General features: G+C 37.5%; 1 protein-coding gene across 1 annotated transcript in view; it reads right to left on the bottom strand.

Annotated features, from left to right (window-relative positions):
• Positions 1 to 19,194, bottom strand: part of MCU (mitochondrial calcium uniporter) — a 232,896-nt gene that overhangs the window by 19,205 nt on the left and 194,497 nt on the right. Inside the window, exons 3-4 of the mRNA XM_073084808.1 lie at positions 1,349 to 1,470; positions 589 to 744 (exon numbers count right to left, since the gene is read on the bottom strand). Of these exons, the coding sequence (XP_072940909.1) occupies positions 589 to 744; positions 1,349 to 1,470 (278 nt within the window). The remainder of the gene's footprint in view (positions 1 to 588; positions 745 to 1,348; positions 1,471 to 19,194) is intronic.

Genomic DNA, 19,194 nt, shown 5'->3' with positions numbered 1-19,194 from the left:
GCTTGTAACATAAACTAATTTCAAAGTTTGTACAGTTGTTTAGATAATATTTATTTTTTTAACATTTCAATGAAAATAAAACATGCATTATAAAAATAAAATTGTTTAGTGCTGTTGTGGTTATATTTAATATAGCAGGCACAGCAGGCTTATTATGGACTAAATTGTACTGTAACGACTAACAAATGTTAGTCTTAGACTAAATAGTGTAAGGAGGATAAATGTATGTATGCTGTATAATATATCTCACTCGATCATTAGTCGTAAAGCCACTTTAATATTTTCTTTAGAGATATTTCATGAATTAAGCATTTTATTTCACGTATTATTGCTTTTCCTGAGTGATCTTATACATACTTATATCTTAAATATCACATACACACTTAATGAATACATGTAGCGAACATTTAATCAATTTATAGAACCTTTAAGGCGATTTTTTTACTTAGCTAATAGTACCTTTTTGCTACAAGATGTTTAGTTGGTAGTGATGACCCAGTACTTTTGATGTAATACTGAAATGTGACTTTTGATGTAGGTATAATTAAATTAGTGATAATTACTTTCTAGGCAATACTACCTACTGACCTGTGCAGGGCTCTTGACGTAATATTCAGTGTCATTGATGATGAGCCGGAAGTCGTTTTCAAGCAGAGACTCCACTGTGTCGCTGGCTGCGATGCGCACGCGCTCATCCGCCGCAAGTGCTGTCGCGCGCTCCACGCCGCGGTCTTCTTTTTTCACCTGCACACATAAGACAATAAGGATGTTAATGGTATTTCCTTTGAAATTGAAGGAGCTTGAGCTTGGAGCTATTGTTGAAGATATCAAGCCATTTTATTGTTGCGTGAGAACTTGAAAAAACCAGTGTGCTTTGATTATTAAGCGCCACAGCTAGTCCCACGTTGGGCGCCATAGTTGATCTCACGTTGAGCGCCAAGTTGGGTACCGTCTGCGTCTTGCCAGAGCTTTTATTGACGATAGTAAATAAGTATGGTTGATATTTACGATTTCTACTATTCACTTTGGAGTGAAGACATTCAATTTAGTTTTGAAGCAATCATAAGATTCAATGCAGAGTATTCGTAGAGGATATATATGGCTGGTTGACATCCCAGTCCCATGACAAAATCTGCATATTTCTGATGTGTAATGCGTATTTTTATAAGAAATTTTAATAAAACCAGGACATACTCGGTATATCATTCATCAATTAGGTGTTTGACATACTCGGTATATCATTCATCAATTGAGTGTTCGCCCGGACGAAAATCAAACCCGGACTCCTCTGCATAGTAAAAAGGTAAGGTGACAAGTAAACATTAGTACTATTAACTTCAACAGTTACCTGCTCAAGCAGGTCGCCGACGGTCTGCGAGACGGGGCGCAGAGTGAAGCGGCATCGCTCGCGCCGGGACGGCAGTGGCACTGTGATCACTGGCAAACCCCGTCGGTATGTCACCAGCACTTCTGTAACAATAAGAAGTATCAAATGAACAAACACTCGGTACAAAAAGTATAATTTTTAACGAAAACTCTTTGCCTGAAAATTCTCTACTTGATTTTTCTTTAATTGGAGTAGCAAACGAGCTTGCAGCTTCCGCTTGATGGAGTGATCACTGCCGCCCATGGTCATCAGTAATCAATATTAGATAGGATTAAAGTTCTACCTGAAGTCGGACACAGATGCGACTAAATTAAAGGATATATACACCTCTGAGGATTAAATTTTAATGTCTCGGATAAGTATAAAAATACTAGCTGACCCGGCAAACGTTGTGTTGCCATATAAATAAAAAAATGTTAAGGGTGAACAACCCTTATCACTTAGGGGGATGAAAAATAGATGTTGGCCGATTCTCATAGATACCGGATAAGCACAAAAAATTTCATCAAAATCGGTCAAGCCGTTTCGGAGGAGTATGGCAACGAAAACTGTGACACGAGAATTTTATATATTAGATATAAACTACCTGAATATTAATTTATTATTTACTAAACCAGATTCACATACTTAAACCGTTACTAAACCGAGTAACATTTGTTCAAAAATTGCCAACAACGGAGCTTGTTAAGTGCAAACAAGCTCATATCATACACCGAGCTGTTTGTATACCCTTTCCATTGCAATATTGTACAACACGCCACATGGCCTTACAAAATTGGATTTTTAAAAGTACCCATTTCTTGGATTAGATACTAAGCTAAAAGTATGCAGATATGCTTAAGTGGCACTCTACCAATGCATTGGAGCAGCGTGGTGGAATACTCTCCAGACCTACCCCAGTCGTAAGGAGAGACCATTGCCGGCCAACAGTGGGAAATAAAAAGGAAGGCGGCCACGACGGCCATACTTAGGTTGTGTACGAACGTAGAACATAAAGTAGGATAACTAAGGATAACTAAGATTCAGTACTGAAGTCGGTCACAGATGCATTCTGAGGACTAACTTAGAACGCCTCGCGTAAATGTCTTTGCCTTACCACATCCTGCAAACCAGAACACAGTAGAACTTAACACTCTTATAAAATCATCCATCCATCCATCCATCCATCAGCCTTTTGAGGTCCACTGCTGGACATAGGCCTCCCCTAATTGGCGCCACTCCAACCGGTCCCATGCCCTTTGAAGCCAGCGGTTTCCCGCCGTCTTCTTCAGGTCGTCGGTCCACCTGGTCGGGGGGCGGCCTGAACTCCTTTTGCCTACGCGTGGTCGCCACTCGAGGACCTTTCTTCCCCACCGGTTATCGGTCCTCCGAGCGATGTGGCCGGCCCATTGCCACTTCAGCCTGCTAATTTTGAGAGCTATGTCGGTAAGCTTAGTTCGTCTACGGATTTCATCGTTGCGAATCATGTCTCGTAGCGAAATACCAAGCATAGCCCTCTCCATAGCACGCTGAGCGACTCTGAGCTTTCGAACTAGGCCTACAGTAAACGACCACGTTTCGGCGCCGTATGTCATCACTGGCAACACACATTGCTCGAATAATTTCGACTTCAGGCACTGAGGAATTTTGGACGAGAAGATACTCCGTAATTTCCCAAACGCAGCCCAGCCGAGTTGGATTCTTCGAGTGACCTCCCTCTCAAAGTTGGACTTACCCATCCGGATCGTTTGTCCCAGGTAAATGTACTCGTCAACAACTTCGAGAGGAGTGCCATCAACAACTACCGGTACGGGTGTGACATGGACATTTGACATGATTTTCGTCTTGTCCATGTTCATCTTAAGACCCACCCGTTGTGAGGCACTGTTGAGGTCTCCTAGCATTTTACTGAGGTCCCTCAGCGAATCTGCCAAGATGACTATATCATCGGCAAATCGAAGGTGTGTGAGGTGTTCGCCATTGATGTTAACGCCAAGACCTTTCCACTCCATCAGCTTGAACACATCTTCCAACGCAGCGGTAAACAGCTTCGGCGATACGACATCGCCCTGTCTAACTCCCCGCTGCAATTGGATAGGGTTCGTCCTCTGATCGTGTACTCGGACTGACATGGTGGCGGCCACCTCGGTAACACCTCGATGTACCTATAGTCGATCTGGCATCGCTGAAGGGACTCCAGCACCGCCCAGGTCTCGATAGAATCGAAGGCTTTCTCATAGTCCACATAGGCAACACATAGCGGCAGATTATACTCCTCGGTCTTCTGTATAATCTGCCGGAGCGTGTGTATGTGGTCCATGGTGCTGTAGCCTTTTCGGAATCCGGCTTGTTCGGGAGGCTGGAAGTCGTCAAGCCTGCGTGCAATACGGTTAGTGAGGACCCTCGAAAAGAGCTTATAAACATGGCTCAGAAGCGCAATGGGCCTGTAGTTCTTCAATAGGGTTTTATCGCCCTTTTTGAAGAACAGTACCACTACGCTTCTGCTCCACGCTTCCGGGGTAGTTCCGCTATTGATCACGGAATCGAACAACTTTTGGAGCGCCACTAGTGCGGGTTTTCCGCCAGCTTTTAGCAGCTCTGTTGTGATTCCGTCATCTCCCGGTGCCTTGTTGGTTTTAAGCTGTTTGAGAGCCCCTCTAATCTCGTACAGGCTGACTTCCGGAAGGTCCTCGGTGTAGTGTCGGGTCAGCTTAGCACGTTTGTCGTTCACAGTCTTACGTGCTGGAACTCGTGCAGAAGTATACAACTGTCCGTAGTAATTCTCGATCTCCCTCAGAACTTCGGGCTTAGACGAAACTATGGTGCCCGACTCGGTCTTCAACCTCGTCAACAGACTCTGCCCAATGCACAGATCTCTTGCGAACACTTTAGAGCCTCGGTTTCGCTCAATAGCGTCTTTTACGCGATTAGCGTTATAAGAACGCCAATCGCGTCGCCTACCTTGGGAGATCTGTTTATTAAGCAGCCTGTATTTCGACATTGATGTTGGAGACTGCACACACAGTTCTCGTCTCTCCCGCATAAGACCGAGAGTATGCTCTGAGAGAACTCGAGGCCTACCACTGGAGTGGGCCTTGAAGTACTTAGACCCTACCTCGTGGACAGTTGCTACAACCTGGGTGTTAATATCGTCCACGGAAACGCAAGAATCGAGGCACGCGAAACGGTTTCGTAACTCAATCTGAAAGCCTTCGGAGCCCTGGATTTGAACAGATGTTGGGCGGAGCGTAGACTTCATCAGGCGTGACCGTTCGAGCTTAACGTTGATATTTAATGTGCCTCTTACCATCCGGTGATCACTTCCGGTTTTCACCCTGTTGATCACAGAGACATCATTAAATATGTGCCGTTTGTCTGCCAAAATGAAGTCTATCTCATTCTTGACGGTACCATCGGGACTTATCCAAGTCCACTTTCGCTGTGCCTTCTTCTTGTAGAAGGAGTTCATCATAAAGAAGTCTTCCCTCTCCAAGAAGTTGGCAAGCAAGTGGCCTCGGTGGTTCCGTTGTCCAACTCCAAAGGGCCCCACCTTCAGTTCGTCACCATTTCGCGTGCCTAGTCTTGCGTTAAAATCCCCCATAACAACGGTAAAATGGGTTTTTGAGGTATGTATGGCTCTACTTATGTCCTCATACATAACCTCAACCTCATCGTCTGGGTGTGTCGACGTCGGCGCATATACCTGTATGACCTTCAGCGAATACCGTTTAGATATTCTGAGTATAAGGTACGCTACCCTTGCCGACACACTGTCGACCGTTACCACGTTGTTAACGAGGGATTTGTGGACTAGGAACCCGACACCTCCTTGAGACAGGTGTTCGCCCTCCCGGTGATAGAACAAGTTGCCGGATTTAAGGATTACCGTGTCCTCCCCCTGTCTTCGGACTTCTGATAATCCCAAAATACTCCAGTTTAACTTGTCTATCTCTTCTTCCAGCTCCTGTATCTTCTCGTCGGTCCTCAGTGTCCTGGTATTGTATGTTGCCAGGTGCAGAAGTCGTCGTGTGTGGTAGCCGACTCTCTTCCGGGGATTCTTAGCACCCCCTGCCCCGCCGTTACCGTGGCCGCTACCATAGCCCGGAATAGCGGGGCCGCCGGGGACTGGGGGCCGTGGCTTTTCTGCACCTGTCATTGGGGGTTTTTGCCATAGTCACCGCGCCTGGCATGCGTGTTGGTGACCGCAGTAGGTGTTATTCATACACGGGAAAATGCTGCTGCCCATCTCCTGGTATTGTCCCTTAGTCGGCTCTTACGACATCCACGGGAAGAGAGGGAGTGGTGCTATTCGAGGCCGACACCACACGGCGAATATAAAATAGGGTTGCCGAATTACGAATAATTCTGGCTGGATTTATTTCACCGCGAAAGCTCGTAATTAATGTAAGTAATTAATCTATTAGTCTTTGGTAATAAGAGACGTGGTTTCGCGTAGGCGTCATACCACTTGGCTTGATAGCTTTCTTATAAACATATCATGGGCCATGGCCACGTATAACATATTATTTATGTAGGTCGGAGGGTGCGACGTGTTCCAATCTACAAGCTAATGTAATTTCAGCTAGCCAAATATTTATGCGTAGGGAGATAACACCATCACATGCCTAATATAGTGCGACACTGCATAGATTATTCTAGTTTGTAATTAAGAGTTTATATGTGCAGAATACTGCATACGTCGTGGCATGATGATGAGTTTGTAGATTGAACTTAGCAAATAACGCAGCGGAAATTTTCATAAAATATGATTATATTTTGATTCAATCATCTTACCGAAACTTATTGTCGTTATTTCAAATATTTTTGAAATTTAGAATACATAACTTTATGTTATCCTCTTAATTTTAATACATTTTAACTATGGATTTTTCTTTATTTTCTATATATAGCAATTTATATTTTATTTATATGTCATAAAGCCAGGCGTTACATTTAAATAAATTAATATGCACGATACTGATAACCTATGATAATAACAAAACAACAAAACAATGACTGAATGAATGTAAAAATAATCTAAGTAGCGGACACAAATATGTCCACAGAGGGTAAACAAGCAAGGAAAATAGCATATTTTTCTTACTTTTTCCTACAACTTCCAAGTGGCGATGTAATAACAAACAAATATTACTTCTACTATCTATTTGGACAAACCGGCCTACTAACGTAATAAGTACTTTCCGCTGTAGCAATACTAATAGAGATATTTTAATGTAAGTTACAATATGCCTCCAGCGAATCTTAACATACTTCGGATACATCGCAAGAAAACCCGCTAACAACTTGGAGAAACTAATTATAACTGGAAAGGTAGAAGGCAAGAGACCTAGGGGACGGAGCCCGAAGAGATGGTCGGATCAGATATCCGAGCAACTGGATGCCAAGGTCAACGACGCCTTGCACTGTGCCACCGTCCGTCACAAATGGCGGGAGCTCGTACAAAAAAGACTGAGGCGGGTCATCACGATGCTCAGCTGTGAGCGAACGACCGGAGGAAGGAAGGAAGTTACAATAGTTTGCTTTTAAATTTTAATTATCGGACCTTAGTATATTTTTTATATAAAATGTAGATGACAGAACCACTATCACACCCAAAATTGCCATACAGCAGTATTTCGAACGATTATTTGAAGTTCTACTGTGTTCGATACTTAATATGGCAACAGTTTGTCAAGGCATTTCAACTTAGTTTTCAAAGGTAGCGTCACAGTTGGGGCCCACCCCAAGTAGATTGAAGATTTCCATGGTCGCTTAGGAAACTATCACTTCCTTAGATACTTTATTCTTTAACATAAAATCATAATCATGATAATAACATTGGAATAACACACAATAACTAAATATTAACTAACACAACTTTATACTTTTACATACAAAAACAGCGCTGAAGCTGACTCATTATTTTCCTCTTTCAAAAGAATTCACCTAGCTCAAGATTCAAGCTAAATTAGTCATTAGTTCTTTTAAAACCTTACTAAGACTGACTAAAAATTAATTGCAGTCCGCTATGCTATGCAGTCTATGTGCTAAAAGAACCAGCATGTTCAGACTGCAAATATTCACGGTAAAACGTGGCTCTAATAAGACACTCAGAGATGCGAGGAATAAGTGAGGAAGTTAGTACAATCATGGAATTAGCGACTAGCTTCAGGAAAGTACTGCAAACTGCAGATTAAAAAGAAGCAATTACACTAAATTACAGTAAATCTTTAAAACTTGTTTTGTTAAGAGTTCATTGTACAAAATAGAACTTGCAAAATTATTTATCGTATGATAACTGGTTTCTGTCGACTATAGATTACATACCTAATCGGTTTAGTTCTATGATAAGAAAGAGTTCGTAAAGAAGGAGTTCCCTACTACCACGAAATATTTGGCATTGTTTATTTTTTTTTTTTATAATATAAGATTAGCAGACGAGCATGCAGTCCACCTGATGGTAAGTGGCTACTGCCATGGACATCTGTAATCAACCCCAGATAGGATTAGATATTCCTACCTGAGGTCGGCCACAGATGCGCCGCTACCCCTGAGGACTAAGTTGGAACGCCTCGGAAAAGTCTGTCTCCCTTACCACACCCTTCAAACCGGAACACAGCAGCGCCTGCACTGCTGTTATTAGGTAGAAATAGGTGTGGCGGTGGTGCCGCCGGAGTCGAACCACAAAGGGTTCTACCACCTTCAAAAAATCGTATCGTAAAAATCGTATTTTTAGAAATAAATAATGTTAGTAGCACCTGTAGGTACATGCACTGTGCAAATGTCATTTGTCTATTTATTAGGTCTCATAAGATAAACCCTGTGACAGACGGACAGACAGCGGAGACTTAATAAGGATCCTACCCTATCCCTATGGGTGGAAAGCCCTGTAAATAGATTCTTTTTGAAAAAATAATTACAAACATTGTTAGTAGTTTCACTTCGGAAGGGCAAAGAGGTCTAAGTAAGGCTTTTATGGTGAAACTGCGAACAACTGTTGCTTGTCTAGTGGCGGAGTGCTTGAGATACCTTTGTTAGGAGAGTTTTACTCATAAAATGTTTCGTTTCTAGTTTTTAAACTTAGGTTTTAATAAACATTTTTTTAGAACAAGAGTTTAGTGTATAAAATATAATCTCTACGTAATTAAAAATTAAATTTGATCTAATTGTTTTCTTTACTGTGCAAATGTCTAATTATTTATTTATCTATTTATTTATTTATTTATTTATCTATTTATTAGTTAGTTATATAGATAATAGCAAGGCAATTTTAGTATACAATTTTCAACTCCAAGTTGTTTGTCTATTTATATTGTCTGTCTATTTGTCTAATGTAATTTTACTGAACTTATTTTAACAGTACATTCATGTAAAATTTAAAAAAGCAATCTTTACGGCAAGTAACATAGTTTTTAAAATTATGCACGTAGAAGTGTCAAAGATAAAATCATTGTTATATGGCGCCTAATCTAAACTCATGTATTCATTTATTTACTCTTATGTAGCGCGCATTCTTCACTTAGCAGCACTTTACATAGTATGTACATTACACATTGTACATACGTAAAACATAGTGTAGAGTAGTCTAAAGCAATAAACAGTATGTCTAGGATGTCACTTTGTTGGAATTTATGAAGCTATAATTTTCTTGGCAAAATACGTACATACTTTTTCAGTAAAATGTCGATGTAAGTGGTTTAAAATGGGATTTTTTTAATGACAAAATATTTGTAAATATTAATGATATCTAACCATACCTAATTTTATGATAATGATAAACATTATTCTTGAGTTTTTGTGTCAGTAGAGAAATCTAGGCATTACTTTCCATGGAATATGTAACGTTAGCTTTCGTTTCCATTCATCATAAATAACTATTGCTTCCTCGTAAAACTCAGAAATGGGCACGATATCGGTAACTACGAAATAGCCATCGATATATTACGATCGACTTCAACTCATATTCTATGATTCGCAAGATTAACCAAAACCTAAGCATTAAAGTTTTGTTTTGTTCTTGTGTCTATTTTTACCACTACTTTTTAAATCTAAGATATTTATGGAACCTAAAAAAAATTAAAACCGAAACATCAATTGCCCGATCAATGATCAAACAGAAAAAAGAGGAAAAAAATTAACTAACGCTCATAATTCTCACGCAAAGACTTTTCCTATCACACAAAGACGAATACTCAAACACCTTGACCCAGACCAGAAATGATAATTAATAATATTGATGACTATCGGGCCGGGGATCGAACACCCACTGAATGTCAGACTAGTACCCTTCGTATGAGTTATTACGTTTTGACAAAAATGACTGTTTTTGTTTTTGTTTACGTATTTCCCATATATTTCCAATCAGTCCTGATACAATCCACTAGGGGCGCTGATTGGATATGTATGGGCAAATACGTAAACAAATACCAAAACAGTCATTTTTGTAAAAACGTAAAAACTCATACAAAGTGTGCAGTAGGGTGAAATGTTTGGTAGAGAAAAATCGGATAGATTAAATTAATGACGGATGTAAAACTGTAGCCTCATTAAAACTATCCTACTGTTAACAGCTGACTGTGGCGCACGCATTCGAGTCAGACATCGTAATTGCCTGTCACTTTCCTAATTATCATCAGCCGTTTCTCCGCACTCTTTGATTAATCGCACATCACTTTTGCATGCGACGTTGCTTTTAGTAATTGCGGGCACTTTTTGTGTTTGATTTCAATGATCTTTTATCTAACGGTTATTGCCTTGTTATGAAAGTGGGGAATTCGGTCCGAAGATGTTATCTGAAATTGTGAGAAACGCTATATGTTTACGGAAAAAATATAGGGACACGGAATATGTATATTGGAAATGCGTCATTATTATGATTAAAGTCCTGTTGAGTGCAAATCTCACCCATACATCAATTTAGTGTACTACACTTATATTTCTGGACAAACTTTTTTGATGATCACATATCATGGCCGGTTAAAAATTACCATAAATAACCGTTAGAGCCAAAAAAAAACAAATAATTATTTCCCTGGAAGCGATCCAGATTTTGAATAAAGAATATAAAAAAAAATAACAAATTTCATAACTATGATTAATAATACGCGTTGCTATACTTATGTCCGCTTGTCACAGATGTAAACACAGTAAACAATATAAACTGAGTAAACAATAAGTGAGCAATTATCAAGATACGATCGCATGTGTACTTGCTTCTTTCCTAAAATGACGTTTGTTTACTGAAATCTGTCATCTGTCACTGTCATTCTTTCCGCGCGAGTGAAGAATGTGCCCGCATCTATTATTTATTGTCATGACTAAAAAAAATGTCGGTATATATCCATATAAGTTGTAAAACTGCTTATTTCATGGAAATAATTGTCTTCTTTGTCAATATTTCAACGGTAAATAAAGTAGCGTAGATCAATTATTATTAATCTGTGGTTTCAAATTATAATATCACAACCATAGATTAGTAAAGATACTTCGCCGCCTTGAAATTGAATGAAGCCACAAACGGCTTATTTTAGTAAGTTCTTTTTTTGAATTCTTGACAAATAACAACATTTTTAGAGAAAATTTACGAATAAATGACTAATACTGTGTAATTTACGTAATAAATAATTAATTATTTCAAATATTTTACGGACATTTTAGCACGGAGACGTGGCAAAACTTTTTTACGCAACTATTTCAATTCTCAAAACTGGGTACATTTTCTTGTTAGGAGTGAGTAATCTTTACTAATCTATGATCACAACTTAAAACTTATCTCTAGTGTTAGAAATATATTCAAAATATTTATTTATATTATCATTTTAATGAAATATTTTGTATTATTTTCATTTTTCATTTATAATATAACTGGTTAATACGATTGTATGAGTTAACATAAAAAAAGAAAAAGAACGATATTGACGTTTGAGTCGTATTTTGCGCGGGAATAATAAAAGTTGTAAATTGGATCAAGAAATAGTTTTATTCTATTATTACGTGAAAGTGTACTAGTTACAGAAGCAATCAGTACACGGATCAACCCCATTTATCGTAAATCCATATAATTCCATAAAGGAATCATAAATTACCATAATTTACAAATTTATTCTTCAATTTGTAAGTAAAACAAGATCAAAGACGAAGGGGGCTTACAATTTCATGTTCGGAAAATGTTTTCACTGACGTACACCTTTCGTCAAACATGTTTAAGTAAGAAATTTAAATACAACGTATAATAACCTGTTAAGCTCTTCTGAAATATATTAGGGAGTTTGTTGCGAACTTTGATGCTTTTATAAATATGTATTTTGTGCTGCTGTTCGAAACTTAAGGTTGTATGCCACGACGTATCTTTGGAAAGTTGTTTAAGTAACTGATTGGGCTTTGTTCGTGTTAGGATGATTATAACAATGTCAATTTCAAACAAAGGAACAATAAATTTGTTTAATCAAAAACCAGTAAGTGTAGAATATAGAGTAGATAATATATAGATAGACAGATAGAAAAGACTCAAAATAGTTTTATATCTTAAAAAGAACACCAAAATAGCACATCTTTTGAAATCTACTTTAATCAGTCATTACTGAAGTTTGGTTCTTATGTGCATTTCGAATTGGAGAAAGATACAGCGGTTTAGCTTTACTATACTCTGGTTTAAAGAATGTGGTTACAGAGATATAGGTCCTTATCTGATGTGTTCCAACTTATCCCTCAGGGATAGCATGTGTTGCTGACCTGAGGCAGAACTATATTTTTTCTGGGGTTGATTACAAATGTCCATGGACGGCACTAGCCACTTACCATCAAGTGAACTGCACGCTCGTTTGCTACATCTATTATATAAAAAGAAGTACTAAGTCTATCCTACTAGCCTTTCACAATTTGCCCGGTAGTATATTGCTTTAACTTCGGTGCAGTCAATAAATCTTGACAGTAGCAGCTGTGCACGCAGCGACCGCCATAACCACAATGAACCGAGGAACTGTTGATGCTCCCGCCCTGACCCCAATCGAGATAACTAAGAAAGCATGTTACCAATACTAGTGTGCACATTTCTATTTTATAAAAAACACTTTAACGTAGTCTATCATGAATTTAATATTTTTTACACTTAATTTCATATTATCATATAAAACTCTGTATTTTTAATAATAGGTCAATCACGTAGGTAACTATGTAGGTATTTTAGTATTCAATGATAAACTAATTCACATTTAAGTTCTCAGAAGTATTTCTAGAACTCTCAGGCGTGTAGGCAACAAATATACCAATCTCTTCACCGTATAAACAAGTAATAATTAATTTTAGCAAGTGCAACGTTTAATAGGGATAACTTTGAAAAATCAGAAGAGCGTGTCTGGGATTCAAATCTCAGACCTTCTGAATCAGAGGCCGAGTTTTTTATCAACTTCTTAAGAAAGAGAGGTTATTGACGGCTGCTGACAGCAGCCTGCTGTTTCACTGCTGCACTATACAATTCCCAAGACACATAGCGTAGTTAATATACCTATCACCTAATGTTTATAGTTTCTTAAGCAGTCTGGCAGCCGTGGTTTTATGCCGTAAACTCCTTGGAAGAACTTATTAGACTTTGTCACTAGTTCCCCAACGTGTTACGGTAACATATTACGCCATACTATGTCCGCTCCACATGTTACTTCCTTACCTTTATATACCTTTGCAGACTGCTTTGTTGCTAACAAATTTATGTAACAAACTTCTTACCACGTTTCCGAGATTTTATAAGTGGTTCAAGTTCGAGGCACTGATGTGCAGGTGTTTGAAACTAGTCTGAGTCATGTCGTCCTCAAAGTTTCAAGTTAATCAACACCTTTTCGTGGGGATACTTCATGGGTTCCTTGCAGCTGCACGGTGTTTTTCTGGACGCCCTTTGTCGGGACCACGGGTACGCTACTAGCACTCGTCCGCGGTCCCGACGGCCATTACTTGATATTCTTATTATATGTGAAAACCAACTCAACACTTACACAGTACGAATTGTAATTGTAAATTGAATTGGCTGAGAAAATTAGAGTCTGGGCTTGGAACCTTGGACCCGCCACGTAAGAACCGTTTATACCTTCATGATGACTGTAGGAGTTAATTTGAATAAATATCATTTTAGCATATCTAAAAACCTTTTGTTATATTAGTAGATGTAGGTATATTCTCAGTAATAAAAGTCTTTTTTTATTTTAGCACATATTATACAAATATTAATATTAACATCTGACAATACACCCGTATTCAATGAAAACTATTCGATACAATTTCAATAATGAACCTACAAACAGATAAATGATCGCGCCAGTTATAGCGTAAGCACCAATTTATGGAACCATAATTCAAATTTTATCACCAGTTTGCTTTCAAATTTGTACACTTTGAAAGTGGTTTAAAATCATTACTATTCATTTCTAAAATGTTTAGGGCGCCATTTTTATTTTCACAGAAGAACCATAGATAAGTATAGATATCTCGCCGCCTTGTTATTGCAGGAAGCCGTTAAATGACTTAAACGGCTGACGATTCTGTGAGCCATTTAATGGCTGTCATGGTGTAATTGACGCGAAACAATGCCGACATGCGCAGTTAATTGGTGAAAAAAACACGAATTCGAAGAAAAAGTGCGGAGAAATATCGTTTCATTCGTAAATGATCTAAAAACTATATATTTTTTAATATTTTTCAAACACGGAAATAGATGACAGTGACGATTTCAATTGTCAAAACTGGTTACATTTTCTTGTTATGAGTGAGTAATCTTTACTAATCTATGAGAAGAGCTATATATTTCAACAAGTAATTAATTAAAAAAATCAAAAACCCGACTGCACCAAAAAGGCTAAAGTAGAATTTCCAAAAGCAGTGAAATAGGCATTTCATTATTTTTATCCAGAAAGCCAAATACAAAGTTTCATAGTAGGTGTCTGCTTCAAAAACAAAAGATGTTCAAACAATATTAACCTATTTTATCCTCGTAGTGTTCATTTACGTTATATAAAGAACCTATGTGTAAAATTCCAGCACGCTTAAGTTCAGCGGTTTCCCTTTGCGTTGATCTTTGGCACAGCAACTCTCTCGACGATGTGTATATACGAGTATATATGTACTAGCTGACCCGGCAAACGTTGTGTTGCCATATAAATAAAAAAAATGTTAAGGATGAACAACCCTTATCACTTAGGTGTAAAAAAAAAGATAGTGGCCGATTCTCAGACCTACTGAATATGTATATAAAATTTGGTGAAAATCGGTGAAGCCGTTTCGGAGGAGTACGGTAACTATCACGAGAATTTTATATATATGATATATTATATAATGTATATGTAATCTCCTCTTAATTTCCTTTATTTTGATACCCTACTCGATAGGTTTGGTTAACTTTTTTTAAAACGTGTTACTATTTTGCGAAAAAATTCACCATTTACGGTCTATAAAATATATAACTTCAGTAAATCAAAGTTTCGGTCATTATTTTACCTCGTTAGAGGTAGCAATTCATTATTTTTGTCCAAAAAGCCTGATACAACATGTCATAGTGTTTGCTTCAAAATTGACGATTGTTCAAATTAACTTTTAACCCTTATTTTACCCTCTACGGGGTTGATTTTTCGGAAGGGGATAAATAAGTGCGTCCTTGTTCCTATCCAGAAAGCCAAATACAAATTTTTATAGTAGTTGCTTCAAAATTAAAGGATTTCAAAAAAACTGTTTTCCCCTATTTTACCCTCTTAAGGGTAGAATTTCCAAAAGGCCTTTCTTAGTACTTATTCAAGCTATATAGAGAACCTGTGTGCAAAATTTCAGAACTGTAAGGTCCTTGGTTTAGGCTGTACGTTGATTTCTGAAAAATGAAAAAGTCATTTAGTTAGTCAGTCAGTCAGTCACCTTACTGTTTTATATATATACAAATATGTTTTTATAATCTCCGTTTAATTTCCTTTCATTTGATACCCTACTCGATAGGTTCGGTTAACTTTTTTTTTTAAATGTCTTACTATTTCGCGCCAAAGATCCGCCATTTTGATTTTTTTTTATTAACACCTATCTAAGGACACTCGGGTCGTTGAGACAAATATAATGACACTTTAACTGTTGAAATTCATCCAGCCGTTTGTTAGATCGGATCAAATAAAGAAAGACAAACATACAAGATACGCGCGAAAAACATAACCCTTCCTTGGCAGTCGGGTAAAAACTTCAATCAAGATTTTCTCCACCTAAAGGTACCTAATAAGATAAGATAGTACCTAAGGTCTGTCTAATGATATAGGTTTTGATACCGCGATTACTAAGTCAGAGCTTAAACTACCTTTAAATCAGGACACAGCAGCGTTACATTACTGTTAAAGGGTAGAAAACGGTGTGACTTTGGTGCTCCGTAAATAAACTCAGTCGTACTTTTAAATTTCACTTGGGGTATTGCCATACCTACGTTTTATTCTCTATTTTTTTGGTATTTTCCAAATTTACAATTTGAGAAGGAACGTGGGCACATAACTCAAAGGTAATGACCACTTTAGACCTTAATATTGCGTAAACGACACATACTATCGCAAACGCATTACAGCGGCCGCACTATAATTTCTTTAATCTTTACCCATAAAACTTATATAAATGTACGCTAACTTACTAGGTTCTTTAAACTAAATAGATGTCGTTTCTCTTGTGAAATGTTACGAAGACTTATATTGTTTGTAGTTCAAAAGTGGACCATACAGAAATATCACAATTTATTTTAAGCTTTTACTCTTGTATGTTCCGACATGTGCAAGCTTAAAGGGACTTGTATCGATAATGAGAGGAAAGTTTCGAGTCGTAGAGGCCATATCAATCGCGGTCCTACAATGTACTAATCAAATTGATGTTGACAGCAGCCCCCTACTGCCTACTTGAAATTGTAAAATTTACATCTAATTGTAATATTCACGCGACGAATAGATTCAACTCCTTGCTTTGGGAAATCGGTTAAAAAAGACGAAAACATCCGGTGCTATAACATGCCTTTTAAAATCATAATCAAAACTTCTTAAAAACATTAACATTTAAAAATGTATCATGCTTTATTCATCGTTACTTTTTAATAAGCAAAACATTTGTCTTAAACATAGAAAAATAACTGTAACACAATTGCGGAGCACCAAGTTTGAATTAAATCATCAAGTTGGTAACGAGTGCTAAAAAACTTTATTTATCTGTAACACGATCAAGTGTCACGAACCACGCATAATGGAGATGCCAGCATCACTCTCACTTCACACTGACAGTGTTTGTTTTACAAGGATCCAGCACGCTAAGCCAGCGGAGATCAACTACAAGAATTATTATAACTTAACATGACAGATTTTAACTGTAGAACTAAATATTTCTTACAATACAGAAGTAGCAAACACAATCCACTTGATGGTAAGGCCTGTTTCCCAAGACATCTATAATGAACCCTAGATAGGTTTAGAGATCTGTTGAGCGTGTCTTATAAGGCTTTCTATTTTACCACACCTTATACTGTTATTATAAAACAGAAACAGGTATTTCCTCTGAACGAAACACTAATTCTGTAAAGAATAAGTTTGTATAGCAAATGTTTTGATTTTGAAGTGATGTAGTATAAGTTTTATCACCGGACAGTAGATTGAGTATCTATGCGGGGTGATCATGCAAATACAAAATTTTGCATGTAATTGATTATGTAGTGCATAATATGTATGTACAGTCAACGGCAAAAGTAGATGATCAAAATCGGACTCACAATATTAATGATCGTAATTTGCGTCAAAATAGTGTTCGGTGAAGTGTTTCTAAAGTACGAGATTGTCAAGTGTATCAAATATTAACTAATAGTACTGCCGCCCAATATCGATGATCAATCATATACACAAGATATCTAAACTTATTTAGCGTCAAAACTAAGAAATGAAAAATTATTTCAAAAGTAGATGAATATCATATGTATCAAAAATTAGATGATGTCAAATATTCATGTTACAAAGTGTTTATCACTAAAACTGCCGCGAGCCTTAGTATACTAGCTGTGCCCCGCGGTTTCACCCACGTTAAAAAAAATCTAACATTATCATGACGACCCGCGTGGCGGAGCGGTCACTATACTAGTCGGACGCGCAAAGGGTTCCAGGTCCGATCGCCGGCCAGACAGACATCTAAATGATGAATTTGGATATCTATTCTGGGTCTGAGTGTTTGTGTATTCGTCTGTGTGTATGTGTCCATGGCACCCACGATACAGGGAATCCTAGTGTTGGGCTATGAGTGTAGAAAGCGTCTTTATCATAAACAAAAAAAAATCGTCAAGACTAAGGTTTTTGAAAGGTGCCTCCAGGGGCCGTAATTTAATGTCAAGGTCTTCCTTTGAGATATACACGTAAAATAATACACAAACGCTATTTTTCCCCCTAAATGTGTAAACCTTGATGAACAGTCCCCTTCGTTCCCGAAAAGCTACACCTTTTTTATGCGGTTAGATACTAGAATGTGATCTGCTTATAGTATATGATGGCTATTTAAATCCCCACGCACTCAAATCACCTAAAAAACTAAATATTTAATGCGCAATTAGTTATTCATGTGTGTCACAGATAATATTGAAAATTAATTCTTAAATATACGAAGGAGTTTCTACTCGTATATACATTTGAAAAGAGAACCGAAATAAACGCATGAATACATTGAAATCGATTCGAATTATGATTTTGTTTTACATCCGTCACTTTTTTGTCATTATTTTTGGCACCAGTATTATCACCAATTTTGGTATATTTGACAATCATCTTGTTTTGAAACAACTTTTCATTTCTTAGGGTTCGTACACAAAACTGCGATGCGACGTCGCATCGCAAAAATCTGCGAGCTCCCTCGACGCATCGCAAGAACTTGCGAATTGATTCGCATCGCACAGTGGTTGTTATTGTTGATCACCCTGAGAGACGCTACGCCGCACGATATCGCATCGCAGCAATTCGCATCGCAATTTTCTGCGTTGCGAATTCGCATCGCGTCGCATCGCAGTTTTGTGTTCGAGCCCTTAGTTCTGACACTAAATAAGTTTGGAGATTTTGGGTATTTGAATGATAATCGATATTGGGCGGCAGTACTATTAGTTAATATTTGGTACACTTGACAATCTCGTGCTTTAGAAACACTTCATTGACACACTATTTTGACGCAAATTACGATCATTAGTATTGAATGTCTGATTTTGATCATCTACTTTTGCCGTTGACCGTACATATATTATGTATGCGACGAATAAAAGCATTCAAAATTAAAATTATTTATCAGTAGCTCATTACCGCCGATAACGTATTTCATTTGAAATTGAAAACGGCGAGATCTCTATTAAATAAAATAGAGAAAAAATAATAAAGCAACACAATAAAAAATCTTATAACTAATGAAGACAGAAAATATGTATAGTCCGCGCAAAACTGCTAGTCTGCTCTGAAGTTGTTGCGAGCAGGTGTAGTCATACAATTTGCTATGGCGATGCGATTTATTTCTATATTCAAATCGGACAAGCAGTTATACGCGGACTTTACCCACTATACTACTATCCATAATACATTTTTCCATAAGAGATTAATTTACAAAGTTAATCTTACTCCAATTAACATGTAACTGACATATCAGTCCATGAATATTTACCGTGCAATTATTTTCTGGTTTTATAAATTAGTTATTAAGTTTAAAATACTTATTTAAATATCCAACATTTATTAATTTCCCTCACAAAACAAAAGCGATGAAAGTTTAACAATCGAAATGTTTCACAAAAAGAAAACAATGGGAGTAACAAAGTAATTTAATTTAACGCC

This window comes from Epargyreus clarus, unplaced genomic scaffold, assembly GCF_041222505.1.
Source record: "Epargyreus clarus isolate Ecla_fem2 unplaced genomic scaffold, WU_Ecla_fem_2.2 ptg000021l, whole genome shotgun sequence".
In the NCBI taxonomy this organism is placed as follows: Eukaryota; Metazoa; Arthropoda; class Insecta; order Lepidoptera; family Hesperiidae; genus Epargyreus; species Epargyreus clarus.
The sequence above is the reverse complement of the archived record's forward strand: the minus strand, read 5'-3'. Positions and strand labels throughout refer to the sequence as shown.